This window comes from Trichoplax adhaerens, genomic scaffold (assembly GCF_000150275.1).
Source record: "Trichoplax adhaerens TRIADscaffold_1 genomic scaffold, whole genome shotgun sequence".
NCBI lineage: Eukaryota > Metazoa > Placozoa > Uniplacotomia > Trichoplacea > Trichoplacidae > Trichoplax > Trichoplax adhaerens.
Window position 1 is genome coordinate 6,184,706 of NW_002060943.1, and position 21,909 is coordinate 6,206,614.

At 36.5% G+C, this 21,909-nt stretch overlaps 3 protein-coding genes across 3 annotated transcripts; 2 read left to right on the plus strand and 1 right to left on the minus strand.

The window, feature by feature from the left end:
* Positions 1 to 195: 195 nt before the first annotated feature.
* Positions 196 to 3,783, minus strand: TRIADDRAFT_51961 (uncharacterized protein; the record flags this gene model as incomplete). The annotated part of the gene is made up of 12 exons (XM_002108687.1): positions 196 to 293; positions 415 to 529; positions 629 to 723; positions 842 to 987; positions 1,105 to 1,187; positions 1,328 to 1,455; positions 1,578 to 1,622; positions 1,675 to 2,064; positions 2,173 to 2,278; positions 2,551 to 3,009; positions 3,337 to 3,385; positions 3,746 to 3,783. 12 exons carry the CDS (start codon positions 3,781 to 3,783, stop codon positions 196 to 198), a joined length of 1,752 nt encoding a protein of 583 aa, XP_002108723.1.
* Positions 3,784 to 7,818: 4,035 nt separating this feature from the next.
* Positions 7,819 to 17,355, plus strand: TRIADDRAFT_51962 (uncharacterized protein; the record flags this gene model as incomplete). Its single annotated transcript, XM_002107911.1, has 30 exons — positions 7,819 to 7,982; positions 8,506 to 8,558; positions 8,914 to 9,006; positions 9,115 to 9,246; positions 9,613 to 9,703; positions 9,801 to 9,864; positions 10,043 to 10,132; positions 10,293 to 10,425; positions 10,524 to 10,652; positions 10,736 to 10,911; positions 10,991 to 11,125; positions 11,234 to 11,383; positions 11,482 to 11,634; positions 11,710 to 11,914; positions 12,000 to 12,139; positions 12,223 to 12,536; positions 12,704 to 12,984; positions 13,083 to 13,276; positions 13,345 to 13,700; positions 13,782 to 13,986; positions 14,105 to 14,365; positions 14,508 to 14,636; positions 14,720 to 14,878; positions 15,039 to 15,290; positions 15,367 to 15,627; positions 15,752 to 16,015; positions 16,091 to 16,406; positions 16,478 to 16,701; positions 16,795 to 16,908; positions 16,942 to 17,355. The coding sequence occupies 30 exons, from the start codon at positions 7,819 to 7,821 to the stop codon at positions 17,353 to 17,355; spliced, it is 5,652 nt and encodes a 1,883-aa protein (XP_002107947.1).
* Positions 17,356 to 19,565: 2,210 nt separating this feature from the next.
* Positions 19,566 to 21,456, plus strand: TRIADDRAFT_19466 (uncharacterized protein; the record flags this gene model as incomplete). Its single annotated transcript, XM_002107912.1, has 6 exons — positions 19,566 to 19,678; positions 20,166 to 20,312; positions 20,519 to 20,601; positions 20,711 to 20,833; positions 20,992 to 21,119; positions 21,292 to 21,456. The coding sequence occupies 6 exons, from the start codon at positions 19,566 to 19,568 to the stop codon at positions 21,454 to 21,456; spliced, it is 759 nt and encodes a 252-aa protein (XP_002107948.1).
* Between the last annotated feature and the right edge of the window lie 453 nt (positions 21,457 to 21,909).

Genomic DNA, 21,909 nt, shown 5'->3' on the forward strand with positions numbered 1-21,909 from the left:
AAGTGATTGTTATCTAAACGGACATAATATACTTTCAATTGGATCCACAGTTGTCGTGATAATAATTCATTCTAGGAACAATTATTATACGTATTTTGGCTACGTTTTAGCCTTGTATTGCTATTTACCGTTATCTTGGCAATATCCAAGTTCATGCAATCGTAACCGTTAAATATCTCTACGATATACACATTTTCATACTTTATCATTAACTGAATCAGCCTTTGTCTCAACTGACTCTGGCACAGAATCAGATACTGCACCAGATGTACTTAACGTTGCTAACACTGTGCCTAATAATTAATTGAAAGAATGAAGAAGGTTAGTTGGTGATGCTATCATTAAGACATTTGTATGATACACATCTGAATATCAAACAGTTTTGCTGAAAATGAAGCAATAAAATAGACAAACCTGCTGATTCTGCGAATTTACCCATGCTTTCTTTCTTTATTTCCTCAAAATCCTTACGTTCGTCGGCTAAAAAAATTCGATCCATCAAAACTCTCTCAGCTGATGGAGCATATGACTATAACCAAAATAAATGTAAATCAGACAATACATAAAAGAACATTCTTCATCGCTAAACTCATATGAATAATAAAATGTGTTGCAGACTATAGATAACCTTGCTCTCTTCGTATAAAAGTCGAGTAAATTTATTATACATTCGTTGAATCTTTTGAAGAGTTTGCTCACTTGTGCATTCATAAGCTTCATCAACTGTAATAAACAAGAAATTTTAACGTTACCACAATTGAAAAGTATGCATACTGTTGATATCGGCAATCTTGCAGCACGTATCAGTACGTCTAAGTTGGTAAACGTTTCAAATACTTACATTTTGTTACGTCTTCTTCTTTTGGTATTGGTTCATAGTAGACATGGTAACGTAGGAGCTCTCGGCAAGCATTCTCGAAAGATTCGAAAGGTTTCATCTGTGGTGATTCCACGAATATCTGATCGACACCCAAAGCAGTTGTAATTCTAGTAATAATAACCCAATGATTTTCAGTGTAAATATTACTGAGTTGTTTACCAATATAATACATATACTAGGTATCTACTCGATCTGGGAAAACGTGTTATAAACACTGTTTTTACCTTGCAGCTCGTTTGGCTTGCTTAGCAGCTGCAGTAGGAGGTGGGCGTTTTTTCCCTTGATTCAAAGGCTTGCTAGATGTTCCCTACGTATATCATTAAAATTAGCATTTTAAGTATCTTCTGCTGCCTTGTGATACTACTTTGAATTTATTTATATGAGTTTTTATCCCTACTGATGACAATAGGCTAATTTGAAAAAAAATTAACAAGAATATTTTCGTACCGTTTTAGTCGACTTTGAGCGGTTTTTCGATGGTGGCACTTTTGGCGTTGAAGTAAGTTTGGAAGTGGAACTTGTCGTTTTTGTACTGTTATTTTCATATAACCCCTTATCGGAGGTCTTGGTTGATACTATTATTGATGTAAGAAGTATGATTAAAAGAATTTTCTATAACAATCTAAAATCGAAAGATTCATTGCAAGCCCTATAAACTTCATTTCTCTTCCTTAATCAAAGAAATAGGTGGTCTTACCCACAAACTTGGTGATATTTGATATCAGAGATAAGGGCATTGACCCTTTGGTAAATGATATATGTTTTATTAAGACAAACTGGGGTAGAAGACTTACTATGATCATAATTTGTTGAAGTAGAAGTCGTTGTTTTAACAGCATCGACTGGTTGAGTTTGTTGCTTAACATCGGGCGTTTTTTTCGTATTTATGAGTAAAGCGCTTAGGTTATTAGCATATAACTTGATGTCTTTAGTTTCAATGCTTGATAAGGATAGTCGTTCGGCAAGTAATTTCTGATTACTAGCTTTAGTCGACATCAACTGCTGGAGAGTAAAGTTTGTCTTTGTCGACGTTGGTCCGGATTGATTGCCTGCTTTGGGATTAGAATTGCTAACATTTTTATCAATGGATTGCTGTTGTGCTTGAATTAGAGTTAAATTCGATTTTTTGTCGTTATCATCTGCTGCTAAGGCAATTAATTCTTCCTGACTAAGAGAGGTCGATCCTAATGTAATTGTAAATAGAAGAGATTTATTTTTGGCCACATTAAAATCATCAAATGCAAGAGTAATTAATGTTCAATTAGTTTAAAACAAACTTAGAGTTTATTTACCGTTAAGCGTAGCGTTTGCAGTAACAGAAAATTCATCGAATAGTTGACAGTCGATAATTTCATTTGGTAGACTATTTATCCCAATCGCTGCAGTTTGTTGGAATATCTATAGAGTAAAGGAAGGCATTATTATTATTTCAGCGTAGGTAAAGATATCCTATGGTACTGATCATTATTTAGATTGTAGACATTTCAATGCAATATTATTAATGCATTCATGAACCAACTTGATTGATAGTAGTAGCCGGAGTTAATATAGTGTTAAAGTGATGGCAAAGTGTTATTCATGTTGATAAAGATTGCAAAATTATGGCTGTCACAACTAGTAGAGGTACTATTGAACTATTATGACTATTGGACTAATTACCATTTCATTACCTGATCAGTTGGTGACAATGATGCTAAATTAGCAAGCGTAGTTATAATGTTACTGTCTTCTTCTTGTACGCTGTCATCTAAATTTGATGCTATCTTGTCGTCCGTTAACAGATCATTGTCAACATTGTTGATATCATCCATTGTCGAATTTATATTATTTGTATGCAATACAGCTTGTTCCTCCATGATGGCTTGTGTAGTACATTGACTTGGATTAGCTATGGCAGGATTTGATGAAGTTAAAGGTAGCTCTAATAAAGTACTAATTGAAGATTTGGAAGTATCACTTTGTTCGGTAGTATTGGAATTATCTTTATCTTTTGTGTCTGTGGATAAATCTGCAGTAGTACTGCTCGATTGATAGGAAGTTGATGTCGTTGTTTTTGGTGATAGAGGTTGTTTAATAGATAATGAAATGGTAGCATTGGTAGTAGACCATGACGTACTTTCCGGCATGACCTAAGTGTCAACAAGTAAAAAGTTAATGGCAATATTACGTTGTGTATTTTATGATATGTAAAGCAATGTTAATCGATGTATAGTGTGACTATATGGACTTTCTCCAATTTGTGATGACGATCAATTTTATATTGATGTCTACACTATCGACAAGAGAAGTAGCGTTAACAATGATGGTTAATAAGATGGAACTATTACTTTTATGAGCGGGGCAAGAAGGGAAAAAAATGAAGAATAAGAACATAGTTTGTCGATTTTTATCTTTCAGTAAAGGGGAAATTTTGCAAAAATTTCTACTTCTTCAAAGCATGATAAGGAAGAACTAACCTCGCTTTCTAAATGACTTTGTATTGGTTCTTTTCCCATTTGGGTATGACTAAAAGAAGGAAAGAAAGAAATCAATTTAGTGGTGACCAAGTTATCAACGGAATAAAATTAAATGATTTAGATGAAAGAGAGTGTCTATTTGATGAATTTATCAACATTAAGATTGTCCATTTATTAGCATAACATTAAGTATAAGAAATACGTAGATGATCAACTCATCCAGTACGTATGATTGTCGAATATTATCAGATACGTTATTAAGGAAGTCCATCTAAGTAAATCCATCATGTTACTACTAATTAATAGCAGTATCGTTTAGAGCATGCACTGTAGTTAAGGTTATATTAATGTAGCAATTCAATATGGATGCATTTATTGAATAACCGGCTGGTTCATTTTCAACCATTACCTGTGTATATCGGACGCGTTGTTAACACTTTCAGTCATGTCTATAGCAGCAGTAGGCATGAAGAAGTGTATCCTAGGTGGTAAGCCTTTCTCATCCAATCCTTAAGATATTAGTCGGTTCTCCTGTTACAAATAGGAAAGATACTGTTAACAATGTCAATAACGTTCTTTTCGATACTTTAACATGTGCAGTTGGTTGCTTGTGGATAATTGACTGTTATAAAGGCCTGAGGCAACCAGCAGAAGAATGTAAGTGTCCTATGCTATATACCATAACTTGACCATTTCAATTTTGTTATGACGACGTGCATTAGAAAAAGAGAAGGATTTTACGTCAGCGCAATACTGTCAGTGGTTGTAGTTAGGATAATTTATCAACTATTTCTATCAATACTTTGGATCACTAATGGAGAAGGATTGATATCGGTGCAAGACCCCCCTTATTTGTTGTATTTACTGGTTTATTTTAATTATTGCAAAAAGTAAATTACTGCATGAATAGGAAGTGCAATTCCGTGCCAAGTTTTAAGCCATTCTCGACTTCTGTGTTTCGCTGTTACTTTAAAGTCATTATTGCAAGAGATGACAGACTACATACATGGCTTGTCCACATTGACTGGTATTCTACAAAAAACGGTTTTGAAGAGAATTCAATTGTAATTTATCATTTCTGCTAGTGTAGACATTGAGTATTTGCATGTAGAGACTATCATTGCCTTAAATTACCATCAAGATAAAACTTGTAACGGCATCCATCATTCTCTATACTCGTATGTCGATTGCCATCTAGCTACAGAATGAATCGATTGGATTGGATTGATGTCAAGCAAGATTCTGTATCGAGACTGTTCTTTTCTGTACTACATGATGTAATTGATAGAATGAGAATGTCATTTTATCGGTAGTGGTACTGGACAAGTTGAAGCATCCCTGAATTCTATAATAAGTCGATATTGAATGGAGGTAATTGCATTACTATTGCAATAGTCTCCAACAGTCAGAGTACAGTGATTATTTGTTGTTTGAATATTGTTCATGAGAGCATTTACAATAGTGACAATATTGTGCCAGTATACTGCTTGAGAGAAAGGGATAAAAATCAATGTTGGTTAGTATGATGTCGATTGAGAATTGTCCATGGACGAACAAGGTAGACGGTAGGTTAAGGTATTGTAGCCTGTATCGATCGTTGGTGTCGCCAGTGATGATGGTCATTTCCATATTTCTCTCTCTCTCTCTGCCTATCAATCTACTGTGGGTCTATTCTATCGTCGTAGAAAAGCAATTTAGTCCATTTTATCCTTGATCTATGGTAACGATATGTAGTCCGATGGATGATTCTATCGCGCTAGTTGTATCCATTTTTCTGACTTGATGCCTACCGGTCCATCATTCTACAGTGTCATGGTGTACAATATGGACAGTCTATCAAGTCATGTAGAGTAAGGATTTGTATCTGAAGTAGACATGGTTGATAGGTATTTTTTTGGACGTCTACGCCATCTGTAGTCTAGAAGGAATGTTGTCCATGATGGCATGATGGACAAGTCTGTATTGATTCTTAGCCAACCGTACTCAAGCTACAATAAGTTGAACTGACGGATGGCTATTAGCATTTTTCTCATTTTAATCATGACAAGAAAATGGACATGTAGCAATGGATTTGCTTTGGAGCTTGACTAATGATAAAGAAATGAAGGTGGAAATGAGTTTGTTAATGCATTTGCAATACTGTACTGTCGGTCTATCGGGTTGACAAGGCTATATTGAAGAATGGTTGAACTTGCAACGTCTTTCTACTAGTATTGACTGAGAACAATATCGTGAGTCAGCATGGGAAAAAAGGGAAAGCGAATGTTTTCACTCTCTTTGCTCTTTCTACTCCACTTGATCATGGTTAAGAAAGGTTTTACAAAGATGGAGAATAAAACTCCTGCCATGGATTGGAGGAATGATGTTGTTGAAGACTGTGGTGAAGGCCACTGCAATGGGTCTATCGTGACGTAAATGATTATCGCTGGACTCCACTTACGTGGAACACTGAGCATGCAAGATTGAAAAGGGCAAAAGGAAGCAATATTAGCGACCATCATGAGCTTAATTGAAACGTTATTGGTGAAAGAATTTCTGCTTCTATTGGTCTACAATCAACATCAGCAGATTGAATTTGTTTGTGCAGGTAGAATCCTCTGCAGAGCTGGACAATCAAGCTGCAACCTGGCCGCTGCCAACGCAATCCATCGATAACGATGGAGCGTAATCAAGTAGCGTAGAGGAAAAAAAATAGCAAAAAATGGCGCCATTCTGCCATCGAATTGTACAAAAAGCTTCAAGTTGTAGTAAACGATTGCTAGTCATCAACAACATTTGCCAATCAATTATCAACACAGGATAAGATTAAATTGCAACTTGCCTTGGTAGTTTGCTAGTGATGATCAATTTCTTTTGCATTTATACTGTGTTAATTCAATCCCTTCCACACTGTCGTTGGACACTGTCAGTCAGTGGTGTTACACGGTACAGTACCGGTCCTGTCATGGTCTCTACCCGGGGTCGAATCCGCCCGCATTGGTTGTGCCCAGGGGCTGGGAGTGCGGGATGTGATTGACAAGCGTGGTTGGCGCCGATGACGACTGTATACTGGAAGCAGGACGCTTGTGCCATCTTTCATCCACTACACTGCCTGTTTTATCGGCCAATCCACACTCGTCCAGGGGCAATCCGTCGGATGCATGCCATGATGATGATGTGGGGTGGGCCAGCCACCCCTCCCGCCATTGACAGTACTTTCTACTGTCAATGGGGATTGATGAAAGCTTAGGCTAGGGCCTAGGCGTACTGACGTACAGTGTACAGTGCACAGGCAAGAGTGTACACTGTACACTGTACAGTACTGTAGGCCACCCTAGCCTATTGACATCCTCTGCAGTGCCATAGCTACAGTCCACGCTGCATAGTACTGTACAGTACAGTATAGACAGTACTGTACTGTAGGCAATGTACTGTACTCTACTCTACACTGCATAGTACTGCAGTCGCTTGCACTGGGCACACTCACGCACCCCTTCCAGTACAGTAGAACACTACAGTACTGGTACTGTACTCCACACTGCATAGTACTGTAGTCGCTTGCACTGGGCACACTCACGCACCGCTTCTAGTACAGTAGATTATGACAGTACTGGTACTGTACGCCACACTGCATAGTACTGTAATCGCTTGCACCGCGCACACTCATGCACCTGTTCCAGTACAGTAGAACACTACAGTACTGGTACTGTACGCCATACTGCATAGTACTGTACTGTATGTACTGTAGTCGCTTGCACTGGGCACACTCACGCACCTCTTCCAGTACAGTACTGTAGAACACTACAGTACTGGTACTGTACTCCACACTGCATAGTACTGTAGTCGCTTGCACCGCGCACACTCATGCACCTGTTCCAGTACAGTAGAACACTACAGTACTGGTACTGTACGCCATACTGCATAGTACTGTATGTACTGTAGTCGCTTGCACTGGGCACACTCACGCACCCCTTCCAGTACAGTACAGTACAGTACAGTACAGTACAGTACAACGCTACAGTACTGGTACTGTAATCCACACTACATAGTACTGTAGTCGTCGACACACTCGTTAAAAAAAAGCCCGGGTTTTTGAAGCCATTGCACCAGGCTAGACGTAATCCCAAGTGGGTGCTGCTGGTCATGGGTACACTATGGTCGATTGCAGGTGTTTGAGTAGGTGTCTCGAGTTGTCAGCCCATCTTGTGTTCGACTGGCCCAAAAGCTCGTGCTCCTCATCGTATCCATACCTGTACCCAGTAGTACAGTAGAGACCAGAGAGAGTAGATTGAGCCACAGTACGGTAGTCAAGCCGACGGCCAAGCTGAAAGGTATCATCGCGATTTATTCATAGTGGAGGCGCAGCAAGGAGTTGAGCGCTACTTGCAGCTTGGATATTCCGTCGTTGAATTGCAATCGGTCAAGTATTCTGTGGTAGAAATCAATTTTAATTGCTGTTGGTGATTGTACAACTATTCTCCTTGAGGCTGCACGTAGCTGAAGATGAAAGCTCGCTATTTTAGTAGCTTCTGTCTACTATTTGCATTGGTGCTATGTAAAGATTATCCTCATTTAAACGTACCTCAAGTCCTCTTGCCCTATACACCCAGTGGAAGTAGCTCGGCTTCATTTGTTATTCAAGGATTGCAAAATGGCTGCTACTTTTGGTAATTTCATATTTTGATAGCCTACAGTGACAACGTGTTGACGGTACTACAAGCAAATAAAACGACATTACCATTGCAGGATGAATTCGACAGTCTTCTAGTCTGCTTCATAACATCGTCAGCTTGGACATACCACATTGCAGTAGTCAATCCAAGTATAGTAGGACATCGTCCAACATCGGTGCACTACAATGGATAGTAACGACAGTAGCATGCAATTGCGATTAGTCAGTCCATTAGACAGTGGATACGATCCTACTCCATCATGGATACCCAATAGCTTAGCATAGCCTCGTCACCATATCGCCAATCTACGATGTAGAGTAGAGCTTGGATGGATCAAGCTACATGCAAAGTCGGTCATGTCGAGCTGTGGCTTGCTTTCATCAAGTCACATTCTTCATGAACTGACATCGTACTGTACTGTAGGATAATGTCAATGCCATTCTTGTCATATGTATTTTGTTGCCTTAATTAAAACCATACTGGATGATCAATCTCGACCTACTTTATTACCTATTAGGACTTCTTCCAATCCGGAGGTCATACCGGTAATGCCGATCTTTTCTGGTCCATGTAAGTCTTGTCGTCATCACTACTTGAAATCCTTGCAAGTCTACTTCAGTGTGTAGTAGATTGACGAGGGGACAACAATTCACCTATTGATAGTCAGGATATTGCAATAAGAAGGACCGTTGTATGCTAAACTGTTACTAAATTGGAGCCGTATGACAACGATCATACAGTACTATGCAATACAACTTTTGCATCAATAGCATTATTACACGATACAAGCTGCAATCTTGTACAACACATCTCTACAGCAGCAGCTGCAGTAGCAGACATTCCTACATTGATCGTGGATGCACTAATACCTTGACTAATTTATCAATCAATTCTCTAATTTTAAAATTCTTTTCCTCATGTTTAGCATCGCAAGCTCGTGGCTGCTCCAACAGTGCCATAGTCACTACAACTTCAGTTGGACCAACCCGTCAATCAGCTTTAATACTTGCTGAAGATAGTTAGTAGTCTCTATACTCTACTATAATTTGCATTGATACGCGTACACTCTTCTACTATACTACAACTAATTTTTCACTCAAACAACTTGTGTTATGCCTTCTTCTAGTCTCGGGTGAAATTTTGCAATCGAATGTCGCCGTCGATAAAATTGTACGTATCGAAATTATGTCTACATCTCGCTTGTTGCTGTTAGGTCAAGCACCAGCTATTTACTACGTCAAGGCGTATGACAAAATAGGTACAGTAATCAGGATGATTTATGAATAATATTGTAATACTGCTGTATGTTAGGGTAAAGCTTGCATAATTGTAATGAAACTTTTCTTATCCCTTCGCCAATGCTCAAGTATCATTTCTCTACTGCAATAGGTGCACTAGACTTTAGTACGCGTGTACAGTAAAAGTATTACGTATAAATATCCAATTAAGAGTAGAGAGAGAGAGTAATTCATTGCACCTTTCATATTACCGTATGCATTCTTAAAATCGGATTTAAAATCTTGTAGTAATGCTGTCAGCACTACTGATACTCAATCTCAATGACTTAAGCCACACCTATATCAAGATGAATTAAAATGCCTTTTTGCTTAATAACAATTTGCAGGCAATGTATTCTCAAATGTGAGCGGTTTCGCTGTTGATTGGTTTCTATCAAATGCCCCTAATAGTAATATCGATGCCAATAATGTGCTTAGGTAAAGTAATGGATTATTAAATTTCTACAGCGTGGCGACAGCTACCCAATAACTACCAAATGGTGCATGCTTTCATTATACTTTTTCATTGTCATAGGATTATGCCGGGACGTGAACAAGCTCGAAATTGTGATTGCAACGGAGTTTGCACCCAAATCTCTGTAAGTAAAAGGGGTACAGTTCATTTATTATTTTTTATCCATATTGTAATCATTACATTTGATTTGTAAATCATGACCTCAAAAAGTAGCCCCAATTTTTCTCCTAGTAATGTAAATTACTAATAAAAAAATTCCACATCTTGTTATAATAAAATACGTCCACTAATGACTACCAAAGCCAAATACAGTTGCCAATAGTGTTTTGGCCGAAGGAATTAATACCGGCTCGGCGATGCTTTGTGCCAGATTGGCGGACCTGACGTTCAAGGTATATTCCATCAAATCAATCATTTTCATTACTATCTATATGCACTATCATTACTTCACCGCTAAAGTAGTAGTTGGCGCCAATGCTTTTGACAGAACCAGCTTTACTTTTCGTCAGGAGTCAACCTAATTGATCCTTTTTTGTTTAACCTTTTTACTAGAATATCCTTCCCAGTAGATTAAGGATACAGGTGATAGATAATGTCATGCTGGTTCCATCAGATGATATTTACATTTTGGTAGGGGCACGGGTTCGCTTTCAAGTTTTCAGGCTAATTCAAGAGCAGCAACGTGGTAAACTAGATTTAAACTGCTAATCTCACGCCATAGTCATAGCGAAAGTGGATAACTCAAAGTATCATTGTATTTATTCTACGTGTTTTGTTACACAGAGGTAAAATTTCCATCTGAACTGTATGCCTTCGATGTGAGTAACAAATCTATAATTGACATGAAAGAGATTGAGTCAGTGATTACGGCCAAAAATATCGGCGATAGTGTTGTTTCCCTCGTCGACAAAAGTAAGAAAGATAACGTTCTACAATTAGCGATGATCCTTTAAAAGACATTCGACTATTACTGATCCTTTTCCTTGGTATTATAGATATTCAACAAAGTCAAATTGACTACCGGCCAAATTGTGAAGTGCATGTCGTAGAACCGGCATATCTAGGCTTTACAGTCTTACCTGATAGAGTATGGGTTCTCGAAAGTGGCAGACAGTACACCGTTATCATTGACTTATACGATCGAGATTCAAATAGAATACAGATATCGGAGGTTATAAAGATAACATAAATACAACAAACATTTCTATTGAATACGGAATGCTAATTTTCTCTCAATATCTTATACCCAGGGTACCGTTATAAAGTCTGCATTTCCAAAGGACTACTTTTTAGTGCATTATTCTACTTCAAATGGGTCTTATCATCAAATACAAGCTATCAAAGCTGGAAATGTTACCATTACTGCTAGCTTATCACAAATTTGGGTATTGTGATATTATATTGTATTAACTATCATGCTATCTACATACGATATACTATATTACCGTATAAAGTAAGTTTAAATAATATTGCTTATGAAATGTTTCTTACAGCTAGCAGCAGACAAGAAACACTTGAATCTCAAGCAGGCAGTCATTGGTGACCAAGATGTAAACATATTCAAACCGATTTCTTTACAACCTCCGATTCTGGTATTTCCATGGACTACAGTTGGCCAACTAGATTGTAGCTATAAATTGAGAGTAAGCATGGCAACATTTCTATTGACTGTAAAAAAGCTGACATTGAGCTGCTTCTTCATTTTTTTTTCACATGGATATTACTTTGCCATATTCTATAGATTAACGGTGGTAGCGGATCTTATTATTGGTCTACATCACAAGCTAACGTGGCAACTGTCAATACTAAGGGCCTTGTAAAAGCCCGAAATTTTGGTCAAACTACTATTAAAGCTATCGATATTAGAAATTCCAATCATTTCAGTACTGCTGAAGTAGGTCAACAAGATTCTTACCATGTACTATTATTGCACATCACTTAAACTCATCCATCATTGATTATCCACTAGGTGTATGTATCTTATCCTTACGGAATGAAATTTGTGTCACCGCCTGTGGAAACTGCAGCAGGGGAATCTTTAACTTTAGATTTAAGAATGTGGACAACGGTAGACGATGGTCGAACTTTGAACTTTTTATTGTGTGATAACTTTCCAATCGACATTATGTCATCCGATTTAAACATTTTCACCGTTGATGAGACTCGCAAACCTGGTACATCCAAATATCTTTGTTAATCGTAATTAGATAAATAAGCAGACGGTTTAACATGGTTTTTTCTTTGCTAAATATCAAATAGGTAACTTTAACGATAGTTGTTTGGCGATCGTTATCCACTGTATCAATCCAGGGTCCGCTAGGCTACACGCATCCTATACCGATGCAGGATCAGTTAGTCTGACCGCTGAAGAGATAGTAACTTGTTTTGACCCTCTTCAGGTAGATAAATAATGTACTTAGATATAGAAATGTTTATAGTTAGGACCAAATTAATAGAAAGCTTACCTCATTTCAAATGTTAGGTTGTTGATCCTTCGGGTATTGCTATTGTATCACTGTACTCTTCTGTTACGATAACTTCGATTGGAGGTCCCAAGCCAAGATCATTCGACAGAAGTTCGTATTTCGAATCCGTAATCCCTGCCGAACCTGATCAAGTATCTTTAGAATTATTATCCCCCAGCGATATGCCCACACGACTATCTCTAGCTACAGACAATATCCATGTTCATCGCGTTACTTGTACACAGTTAGGGGAACAAATTCTTACTATTTCTGTTGGTAACAGGAAGTCTCTTGGATTTCCTTTTTCTGTCAGTAGTTCCGTAACCTTTAGGTAACGTAAATCAATCACTACTGAAAATCTTTTTAAAAAATAAAAATATAATTATATATTACGATCAACAGCATACTTCCTACGTCTATCTAGTGACAATTGGATATTTTACATGTGGTTGCCTATATTAAAATTAAAATTAGCTGTCATTATTAATTTCTGTATAGATTCATGTGTACTATACCAGATGCGCTTAAAATGGAACCGGTACTCACACTTTTACCAGATTTTGATGTTATTCCTTGCTATCAATGGCTAGAAGAGAAAGTCCTAAAACATCCAGTTCGAAATGATCAATCATTTCCTATTCGTCTATCTATGATTGATGCAAATGGACGCTATTTCAATAACTTTTCATCTATACAATTAACGTGGCATTCTAAAAATCAAGAGCTAGCAAGTATGGCAGATGTATCAGATTACGAGTGGATTAATAATCATACATCAGGTAAAACTTTATTTTACGAATTTGGCGATAACATTGTCAGCGGCTATGCGAAAAGAATTAAATTCATAATTTGATACTTATTTTAATCTCGGATTTAGAATTGAGGTTAGTACGTACAGCTGCAACTGAAGGTTCTGTCATCATTCAGAGCTCGATTAATGGATATAAAGTCAACATACAACCTAAACAAAAATCATTGCCGCCATTAAGTGTGTCGCTGATTTTGCAATTAATTTCTCCTCCACGTATATCACCTGCTGCGTTGAATATTTTTAATCACCATAATATTACAGTAAGTTAATCAAATTTTTCAATCTTTCTTTATGAAGTATTTGATATTAACTCCTTGTATGCTTATAGGAACAACTTTCTATTATTCATGGATCTGGTCACTTTCGAATTGAAGGAAGCCACGCGAATATTAACGTAACTCGAATATCATCTTCTAAACTGAGAATTATTCCTCTCCGCGAGGGTACCACATCTTTATTTGTAAGAGATTTGTGCCTCGACACAGATACTACTCCTGCGAAGGCTACGATGAGAGTATTAAGGCTTTCGAGTATAGAAGTTCATGTGATAGATCTCATTGAGATGGGAAGTGAAACCACTGCATATGCTAAATTGATTGACAGTTCTGGCTTTCCATTGCCTTCTCGCTATCTAAATTTAGTTAAATTGTCAGCTCGTAGTTCTTCGAAAAATTTGGAGATCACGTAAGTGAAATCGCGATATTTGGTATTAAAAATTTTGTTTGTTACATTGAAGATATTTCGTCATCTTTTCTACCCAATTAGGCTTGTAGAAGTTACAAAGTCAGACTCTGGTGATACTGCAGTTTATAAACTTCGAGGATTATCTGTAGGCTACGCAACTGTAGTTTGGTCAGGAGAATCTAGCGCTATAGGACCTCCTTTAAGCGTTTCTCGAGAAATTTATGTTTTCCCGCCGATGTCTGTCTTCCCAACTAGCTTAGTTCTTGTCCCATCGGCAGAAATTCAGGTGAATTCCCAATGCTTGTATTATTAACAAGATATTTGAAAGCATTGGCTTTAATATATTTATTTACACTATCATTGTTATCGGTATTTAATGTGTTTAAAAATTTACATATTGGCAGATAAGTTGTTATGGTGGACCACCAACACAGGCTCAAGTTTTGTTTCATTCATTAACTAATGACATCGCTGTAGTAGATAGTAAAGGCCTCGTACAAGCGAAAAATATTGGCAGAACTTTGATTGAGGTTGTAATGCAGGCCGTCGATGCCTCAACTGGAAAAGTTAGAACCTACTCTAAGACCTCAGTGCCTGTTACCGTCACTAGATTGACGGGTGTTAAGATCTTTGCGTCAACAAATCGTTTAGTAACGGGATCTACGGTATACATGTTTTATTAGAAATGATATTTATATAAACCTATAATATAGATTGCAATATTGAAACATGTTACATAAATTTCTACAATAATATATATATAATTGTACAACATCTTTTAAAATTGCTATACTTGACCCTGCTTAGATGTCAGTTTACGCAGTTGGATTAACCGATGAAACTCCGATTAGCTTCGGAAGCGCAATGCCACGAATTAAATTTAATTGGATATCGTCCAACGATGAAGTCATTACAATATCATCTATTTATTCTAATGTACGCATTGTATTATTGTCTCTGATACGAGCCAGATATTCTCAATCATTATTTAATGCCTTGGTCATGTTTTTTGATGATAGAGTGGAATTAACTACGAAGACGAAAGCGATTTTGCGGTTCGTGTAACAAGTAAAAGTGCTGGAGAATCCCATGTTACGCTGACGGTAGATCAAACAGAAACTAGTATCAGTAGATACTTTGAAATTGGAGCAGTCTTATCTGCTGAGCAAAAGTTTGAGGTTTGTGAAAGTGTATTATCAATTATGAAATAAAAAATATTCTTACTGTTTCCATCAAAGATAGTGAGTTCCGCATTGCTGTAGTACTGATATCACTTTGAATATTATTAAGTGAGTTATCTACATCTTAGTCATACCATATGTTCATTTTCATTGACAGGTTTCCAAAGCTCTACAAGTAATTTATCCAGTATCATGTCAATTGAGATTACCGTATCGTTCGGAAACTCAACTAAAAACAAATTTGGATGGACTTGCTAAATTAACGTTCAGTATTAGCGGTAAAACATCGGTTGCAACAATTGATGACCAGAGACGTATAACTACTGGTAGTGATGCTGGTAGAGTCACAATTTTTGCATCATCTGTGGATAAATTGGGTTTGAATCAGACTGTTGCAATAAATTTGGAGGTACTGTTCTGTTATTGAATTATTCGATAAAATCTCTATTAGTAAATCTCTCTTATCTATTTCATATTTACCATAGGTAAAACCAGTTGTAGCGATATCCATTGAAAGTTTATCTACTTTAAGAGTTACGACTACGAACCAAACGCACAAATTTCCTATTGGTGCAACCATCAAGTTCAGAGTTAATTTATTAGATAGTTCAGGACAACGTCTAGACGATGTTGCCTATAAATTAGAATATCAATTAAATCGTTTTGATATTGTCCATATATCGCGAGAAACTAACAGTAACGTTTATACCATTAAAACGATTAGCCCTGGTCAGGTTATTTGGCATGTAAGTTACCATTGTTGAAACGTTTATACTAAACTTACTTTCTTGTGGATTTCTGTGTTGTTACATAATTGTCAAAGTACATTCCATCTGATGAAACATTAAAAATGTGAACGTTTTGTTACAGGTATGGGATCAATCATCAACGTCTATCAGTGATCATATTCGAATCACTGTTGACCATGCGGTTGTACCTCGATCACTGTCAATATTATCTGGCTTTTCCACATATATTAAAACTGCTTTAACGAAACATCCTACTGGGGTTTGGTCCTCCGATGAAAGCAATATTGTAGAAGTTGATAGTAATAGCGGTATCATAACAGCTCTGAAAGCTGGCTCAGCAGTTATTTATTACAATGTGAAAGGATTACTATCCCTAAGTTGTGATGTAAGTTAGATTTTTGCCTAAGCAATTACAGTAATAATGTGTTGTTGATATTTACATGATTCACTTTTTGCTTAGGTCGTTGTGAATCGTATTGCTAAAGTTTCTTTGCATAGCGGTTCTCAGAAATTTGTCACAAACGTCTATGATGGCATGCAATTTACAAAACAACCCGTTCATTATGTTTCTAAAGTGACGTTTGCCTCATCTGGTAATGAACTCAACGCATTTTCAGGCCATCTTGTAGAATCCAGGGCCTCAAAGTTGTTCAGTTGTAACTTACGTTTAAAGGATGGTTACCGAGACTTTGACGCTGATGATATCTTCGACGTAGAATCGATTGTCAATACATCACGAAGTTTAACATATTGTCAGATTAATCCTCGTCGAACAGGTCAATTTTTTGCCTTAATTTTAAATTAAAATTAAGGATTCGAATAACGTTGTATTACTTTTACGTTACAGATCGTTCTCTAGCGTCTTCAGTCAGTACAATCGACAATGTAATCTTAGAATTGACAGCCTCTACTACAAATTTGGATCGCAACCCAACAATAGAATCAGAAGTGGAAACAGTTCGTTTCATACCTGCCTTTGTTATCAGCAAATTAAGCATTATTTTAACAGATAGCCATAAATCTGATAGTCTTACGGTATTTGGTATACCTCTTCAACTGAAGAATTTAGAGGTATTTATCTTGAATTTAAATAACACCAAAAAGGCCTTTTTGACGTAATATATAAGATAATCAATTACCTAATCTATAATTCTGTTGCCATAGTTTACTGCGGATCCGTTTTTATCTGTTCGAGGGACGGCTTCAAGTGAAAATGAATGTATATACGAAATATCATTGCTTAAGAATATTGATACTTCTGTGGATAATCAAATGCAGGTAAAATTTACCAGTAAAATTACTCGACAACAGATCACAGTATCTGTCGTTTATAAGTCACCTGAGAAGGCCTTGGTATCGTCGCCGATGAAATTGGATGAAAGCGCTTGTAGTGAATTTTGTCGTAAACAAAGTATGGTCCAAGAAAGTTTAAAAGCTGACAAATATCTTTGGTATACAGATACATTACTTATTTGGACTCGACCGTTCTATTCTTTACTCAGCCTATGGACCTTTATACTGGCGCTAGTCGTTGTATTTTATATTATGTGTATCGGATGGTCTAATAGGCGTTATCAATCATCTGTGTCTCGTTTAAATCCAAGAATGGACAGTAGCAATTCTCCACAATCTCTTCATCACAGCGGAATTGCATCTCCCTTTAGATATACAGTTGGCGGTAGCTCACCTAGACTGAGATACGTTGCTAATTCACCTAATGAATAATAGTTTCAACTGCATTCAGTTCATCTGAGGGCATTAAAATTGGTTGTTTTACTACTGAGTTTTGACATTTTAGATGCAATAGAGTTGTACTATAACCTATTATTACATTGCTTGAAACAAGCGAATCGGCTGTTTACTAATCTGGATGTAACAAAATGCTACTGAATTGGTATTTTTGGATCGACTATTTAGTACTATATAGTAAATCATTTCCATCGTCCATCTATGACATGATGTTGCTCTATCTAATATAATGCATCTGTCCGCAATCGTTGTAATGACAAGAATTTTGTAATATTGCGACACGAAAATGATTGTAAACTGGATCATTGTTTACGTTTGCCCAAGAAATATTTTTAATCCATTTCCTTAAATATCTAAGCTAATGTTGTGTATATTTATAACAAGATTTTAGAAAGTTTGTACTTGTATAACTATCGTAAGCTATTCTTTTGCAATATTTATGCATCTACATGATTGTCTTTGTAAAGTAAGCAAAGGTATAAGGGTTATCCAAATTGTTAATAAATGACTTCGCTTACATATTGTTACTAATCTAAAGCACGGTTGCGTCGATTGATTGTGGTTATTTTTCGTCTTACTTGGTGGACTGTAGTTTATCTTTCCAACTAATTCTACTATAGTGGTACACACGTCGAGTCGTCAACTTAATTCTCCACTATCACTTGCTATACTGTATGACTAAATGCGGTGATGTGGGAAAGCTTGGAAACAAATTTTTTGAAAGTTTTAATTTCCATAATAAAAGCTCTCTTCAATTTTCACCTATAATCAATCTATCTTTGGCTATAGCTGTGTCTTTTATTTGGTAAGATACAATATATTTTATCAAATCTAGGACTACCGAATGTATATTAGTATTGGAAATTCCATCACCATGCATATTTGCCTATGTCTAACTACACTGCATGCACCTAGTCGGAAACGACTGTTGTGAATTGCAATACAGTATTGTGTAGTAAACAGTCCTGAACCTAATTCTTATAGAAGTTACTGTAAATAATCTTTATCACTGTGCCATATCCCATCAAAACAAATCAAAATATAATTAAATATTAATTCAAAATTAGACTGCTATAAAGGAACCATGACGTAATTTCTGGCCTACAATACAGCACCTAAATAATACTGTAATGAATGAGTTTGGTGCCTGTATGCACTGTCCCGAATATAGACAAACCGCACGACACTGGTCAAAACGTTAAAGCGTTCTCGTCGCACCGAGATTAAATTTGGAATTAGCTCCATGGACGACATAAATAATCCTCTGGCAGGGGCTACAAGTCTGCAGCACTGCAAATAATAGAGGACTGGAAACGACTATCCATTGCCAAAAGTGCAGAAGTCGACTATTTTTTACTGGTCATTGTGTACGGGCACGGGTTCCAGCTGGAGCATAGCACAGTTCAAATGACCAGCAAATAGTCAGCTTATAGTGGTAAAAAAGGCCATTTTTTATTAATCGTTGCGACTTGATGTCCTCATTTTATGCAAAGAACAGTCGTTGCCAGTCTTGTCTTTCTTATTTTTAGCAGTCCCTGGTCTTATTCGGACTAAAATGCAGCATATCTTACTTAGCAAATCATTCCTTACGGAGTAAAATTAGAATATGCTTCTTGCTACTAGAGGTGCAAACAATCATATTGTCCAGCTGTACTAGACGTCCACGACCTTACAGTACCTTGCACTGTACACAGTGTACAGTGTACTGTGCTGCGGCGTCCGTTGCGATGGTAGAGGATTGCTATACTGCTACCCATACAAGTATAAACACGTTATACAATCTAGTAATCGAACTTGTTCGTTCTGTAACTGTATCAGTACCGTATATCGCACAGTCCTTACCATTGTAAATCTCTATCGTCCATACCAGACCTTGAAGTTACTCTTTCTCAAGGTTCTTGCTCATCCACTTTGTCTTGTAATTTATGGCTAATAATTAATCATTTTGGAGTTCAAAAATCCTTTTCCAACGTAAGCATTACACTATTGACTTCTTAGTTATACTTGTATATATAGAAGAAGAGTACTACGTCTATTTTTATTCGCGGTCTGAATCGTTTGACTGCTTTAGAAGGAAAAAAAGAGTGCAGTACTGTAGAGAACTGCTGTAGAACTGTACATAGTGTCTATCAATTTCGGCCGATTGCAGTAGTTATTATTAGCATAAATACACTATTCAAGCAGTGATGGCGTTTATGAGTTGGTTTGGCTATACGTTTATTGCCTTTGGCCCTTCATTGGCTATATTTACTATGACCATTGCTGACGATGCTACTCAAATCATCATTATGTTTACCAGGTAATACTCCTACAACCACCAATATAGGTTTAGTGACCAATGGGACTATACGCGTAGAAAAGATATTACAAAGTTCCAACATGAAACACTAATAGATACAATGTCATCATAGGAAAGTAAACTATTTTCAATTACTGTACTTGGAAAATAAACTACAGTGGATACAAATACAATCAGTATACAAGCCTAGTATAGGAGTAAATCGTAGCCACAGTAGACGCATAAATGAAAAAGTAGCGACGGACTGTAGTACAGAACAGTACAATCTTAAGTCGAAGACAACAACTCGTACGAAAGAAAGTCAAAATTAGTGTAACATGAAATAAAAAAACGTTATGCATTAACTAGACTGATAATACAAAGTCCTTAGTGCAAACAGCATCAATTAAGACTCATTAACTAGACTGAGAATACTACACTAATAATCGATTTACCAATCATCATGCCTGATATCATAACTTGGGCTATTATTTTTATTCCTTGTTAGTGCCTTCTTTTGGCTCGTTTCACTGTTGTTCTCTTCAATTATATGGCAAATTCCTTTCTCAGACCTAAAATTACGCCTTGGCATAAGTGTGGCTTTATGTGTTGCTATACAAGAATTATTTCGTTACCTTTTCTACCTTCTGATGAAGTGAGTAGCTGTATGGGAAGCTCAATTTTCTTGAGTAATATGATGTAAATGACAACGTCAACAGATGCTCTTTAGCATTGGACTTGATTTAAACAAATTACTCTTTTTCTTTATACGTACAGTAGTCTGTATTATTTCAAATGGGATATCTTGTTCTTCTTAGAACGATAGATGATTGTCTTTGCTAACCACTTTGAATATTGCAGGAAAGCTGATAAAGGATTACTTTCTATTACAACGTCCTCAACGATCAGCCAGACAAGGCAAAGAAAACACAAAATTGCTTATGGTATAGAAAAATCTCTATTAAAATTTTAGTACAATCAATACATTATTATCGTAGCATTAATCAACTCTTCAGGCTTGCGCTTAATACTGTTATTTGTTATTCATGGTAGTGGCTGGATTTGGCTTTGGCGTAATGAGTGGTGCATTTTCCGTAGTTAATCTATTAGCGACGGCGTCTGGACCTGGTACTGTTGGAATTAAAGGAAACTCAGACCTGTTTTTTCTTTCATCAGGTACGCTTCCTTTCCGTAGCGGCTGTTATATTCGACATTTAATTTAATTTTGACTTTCTACTACATAATGCACATTACGCTAAATGTTAAGTGATATACATGGTTGTATAAAATTATATACTAATATTCACCTATTTTTACCTATTCTTGCTATTTAGCGATTTTTACGAGTATATTTATCCTACTAAATATCTTTTGGAGCGTGATTATATTCGATGGTTTTGACAAACGTAATTGGAAGAAAATTGCCTACGTATTTGCTACCCACGAGCTGACATCTTTATTGGTAAGCCATATACATATACGCATATATCTTTGAAATCAAAATTTTAATAATATATGATCACCTTGACCGATGTAATTTTAAAGTTTAGTAACATTTTTCGTTTAATAATAATATAATCATTTTAATTTTTATTACAATTCTGATATCCTATATACCATCTTTCTAATTTTAGACACTAGTGAATGTTGGCCATCAACCAAATTATTCTGCATCAATTACTACATCATGCCTTGTATTACTAATTACCACGATAGTCGCTCTGTATACTGCAGGAGGTAACATAAAGAGCTTAATAACTAGTTTAGTAAAGAGACAGGTAGTTACTCAAGTACGGTGACGTTAATCCTGTATCACCATCACTGGATGCCAGACAGCAATCTCTCAAATCCAAATGAGTATTAATGACTACAGTACTAACTAGAGAATAGTATCGATTAAGTAATGTTTATAAATACTATTACAAAATACATATGTAATTGAAACCAATCTGATAATAACATGGCTTATAATTACCAACATAGAGTATTTTCAAGTGCTTTATGACGCTCTTGTTTAAAATTCTTGTGCGAAACATCACTGATTGTAGATTTTTAATTGTAACATAAATACTCGTATGAGAGTTTAGATACCAAAGACCTTTGCTAGCTTAAAGTGAAATGTTTTGTAATTTTACGAATACTATATCAGTTTGGTTTTACTGTTTCTTTATAATGATTACGGTACATTGTGACTCTAGAAACCCTAGCGATGTGAATACAGTACAGTATGTACCAGATTTATAACACGATCT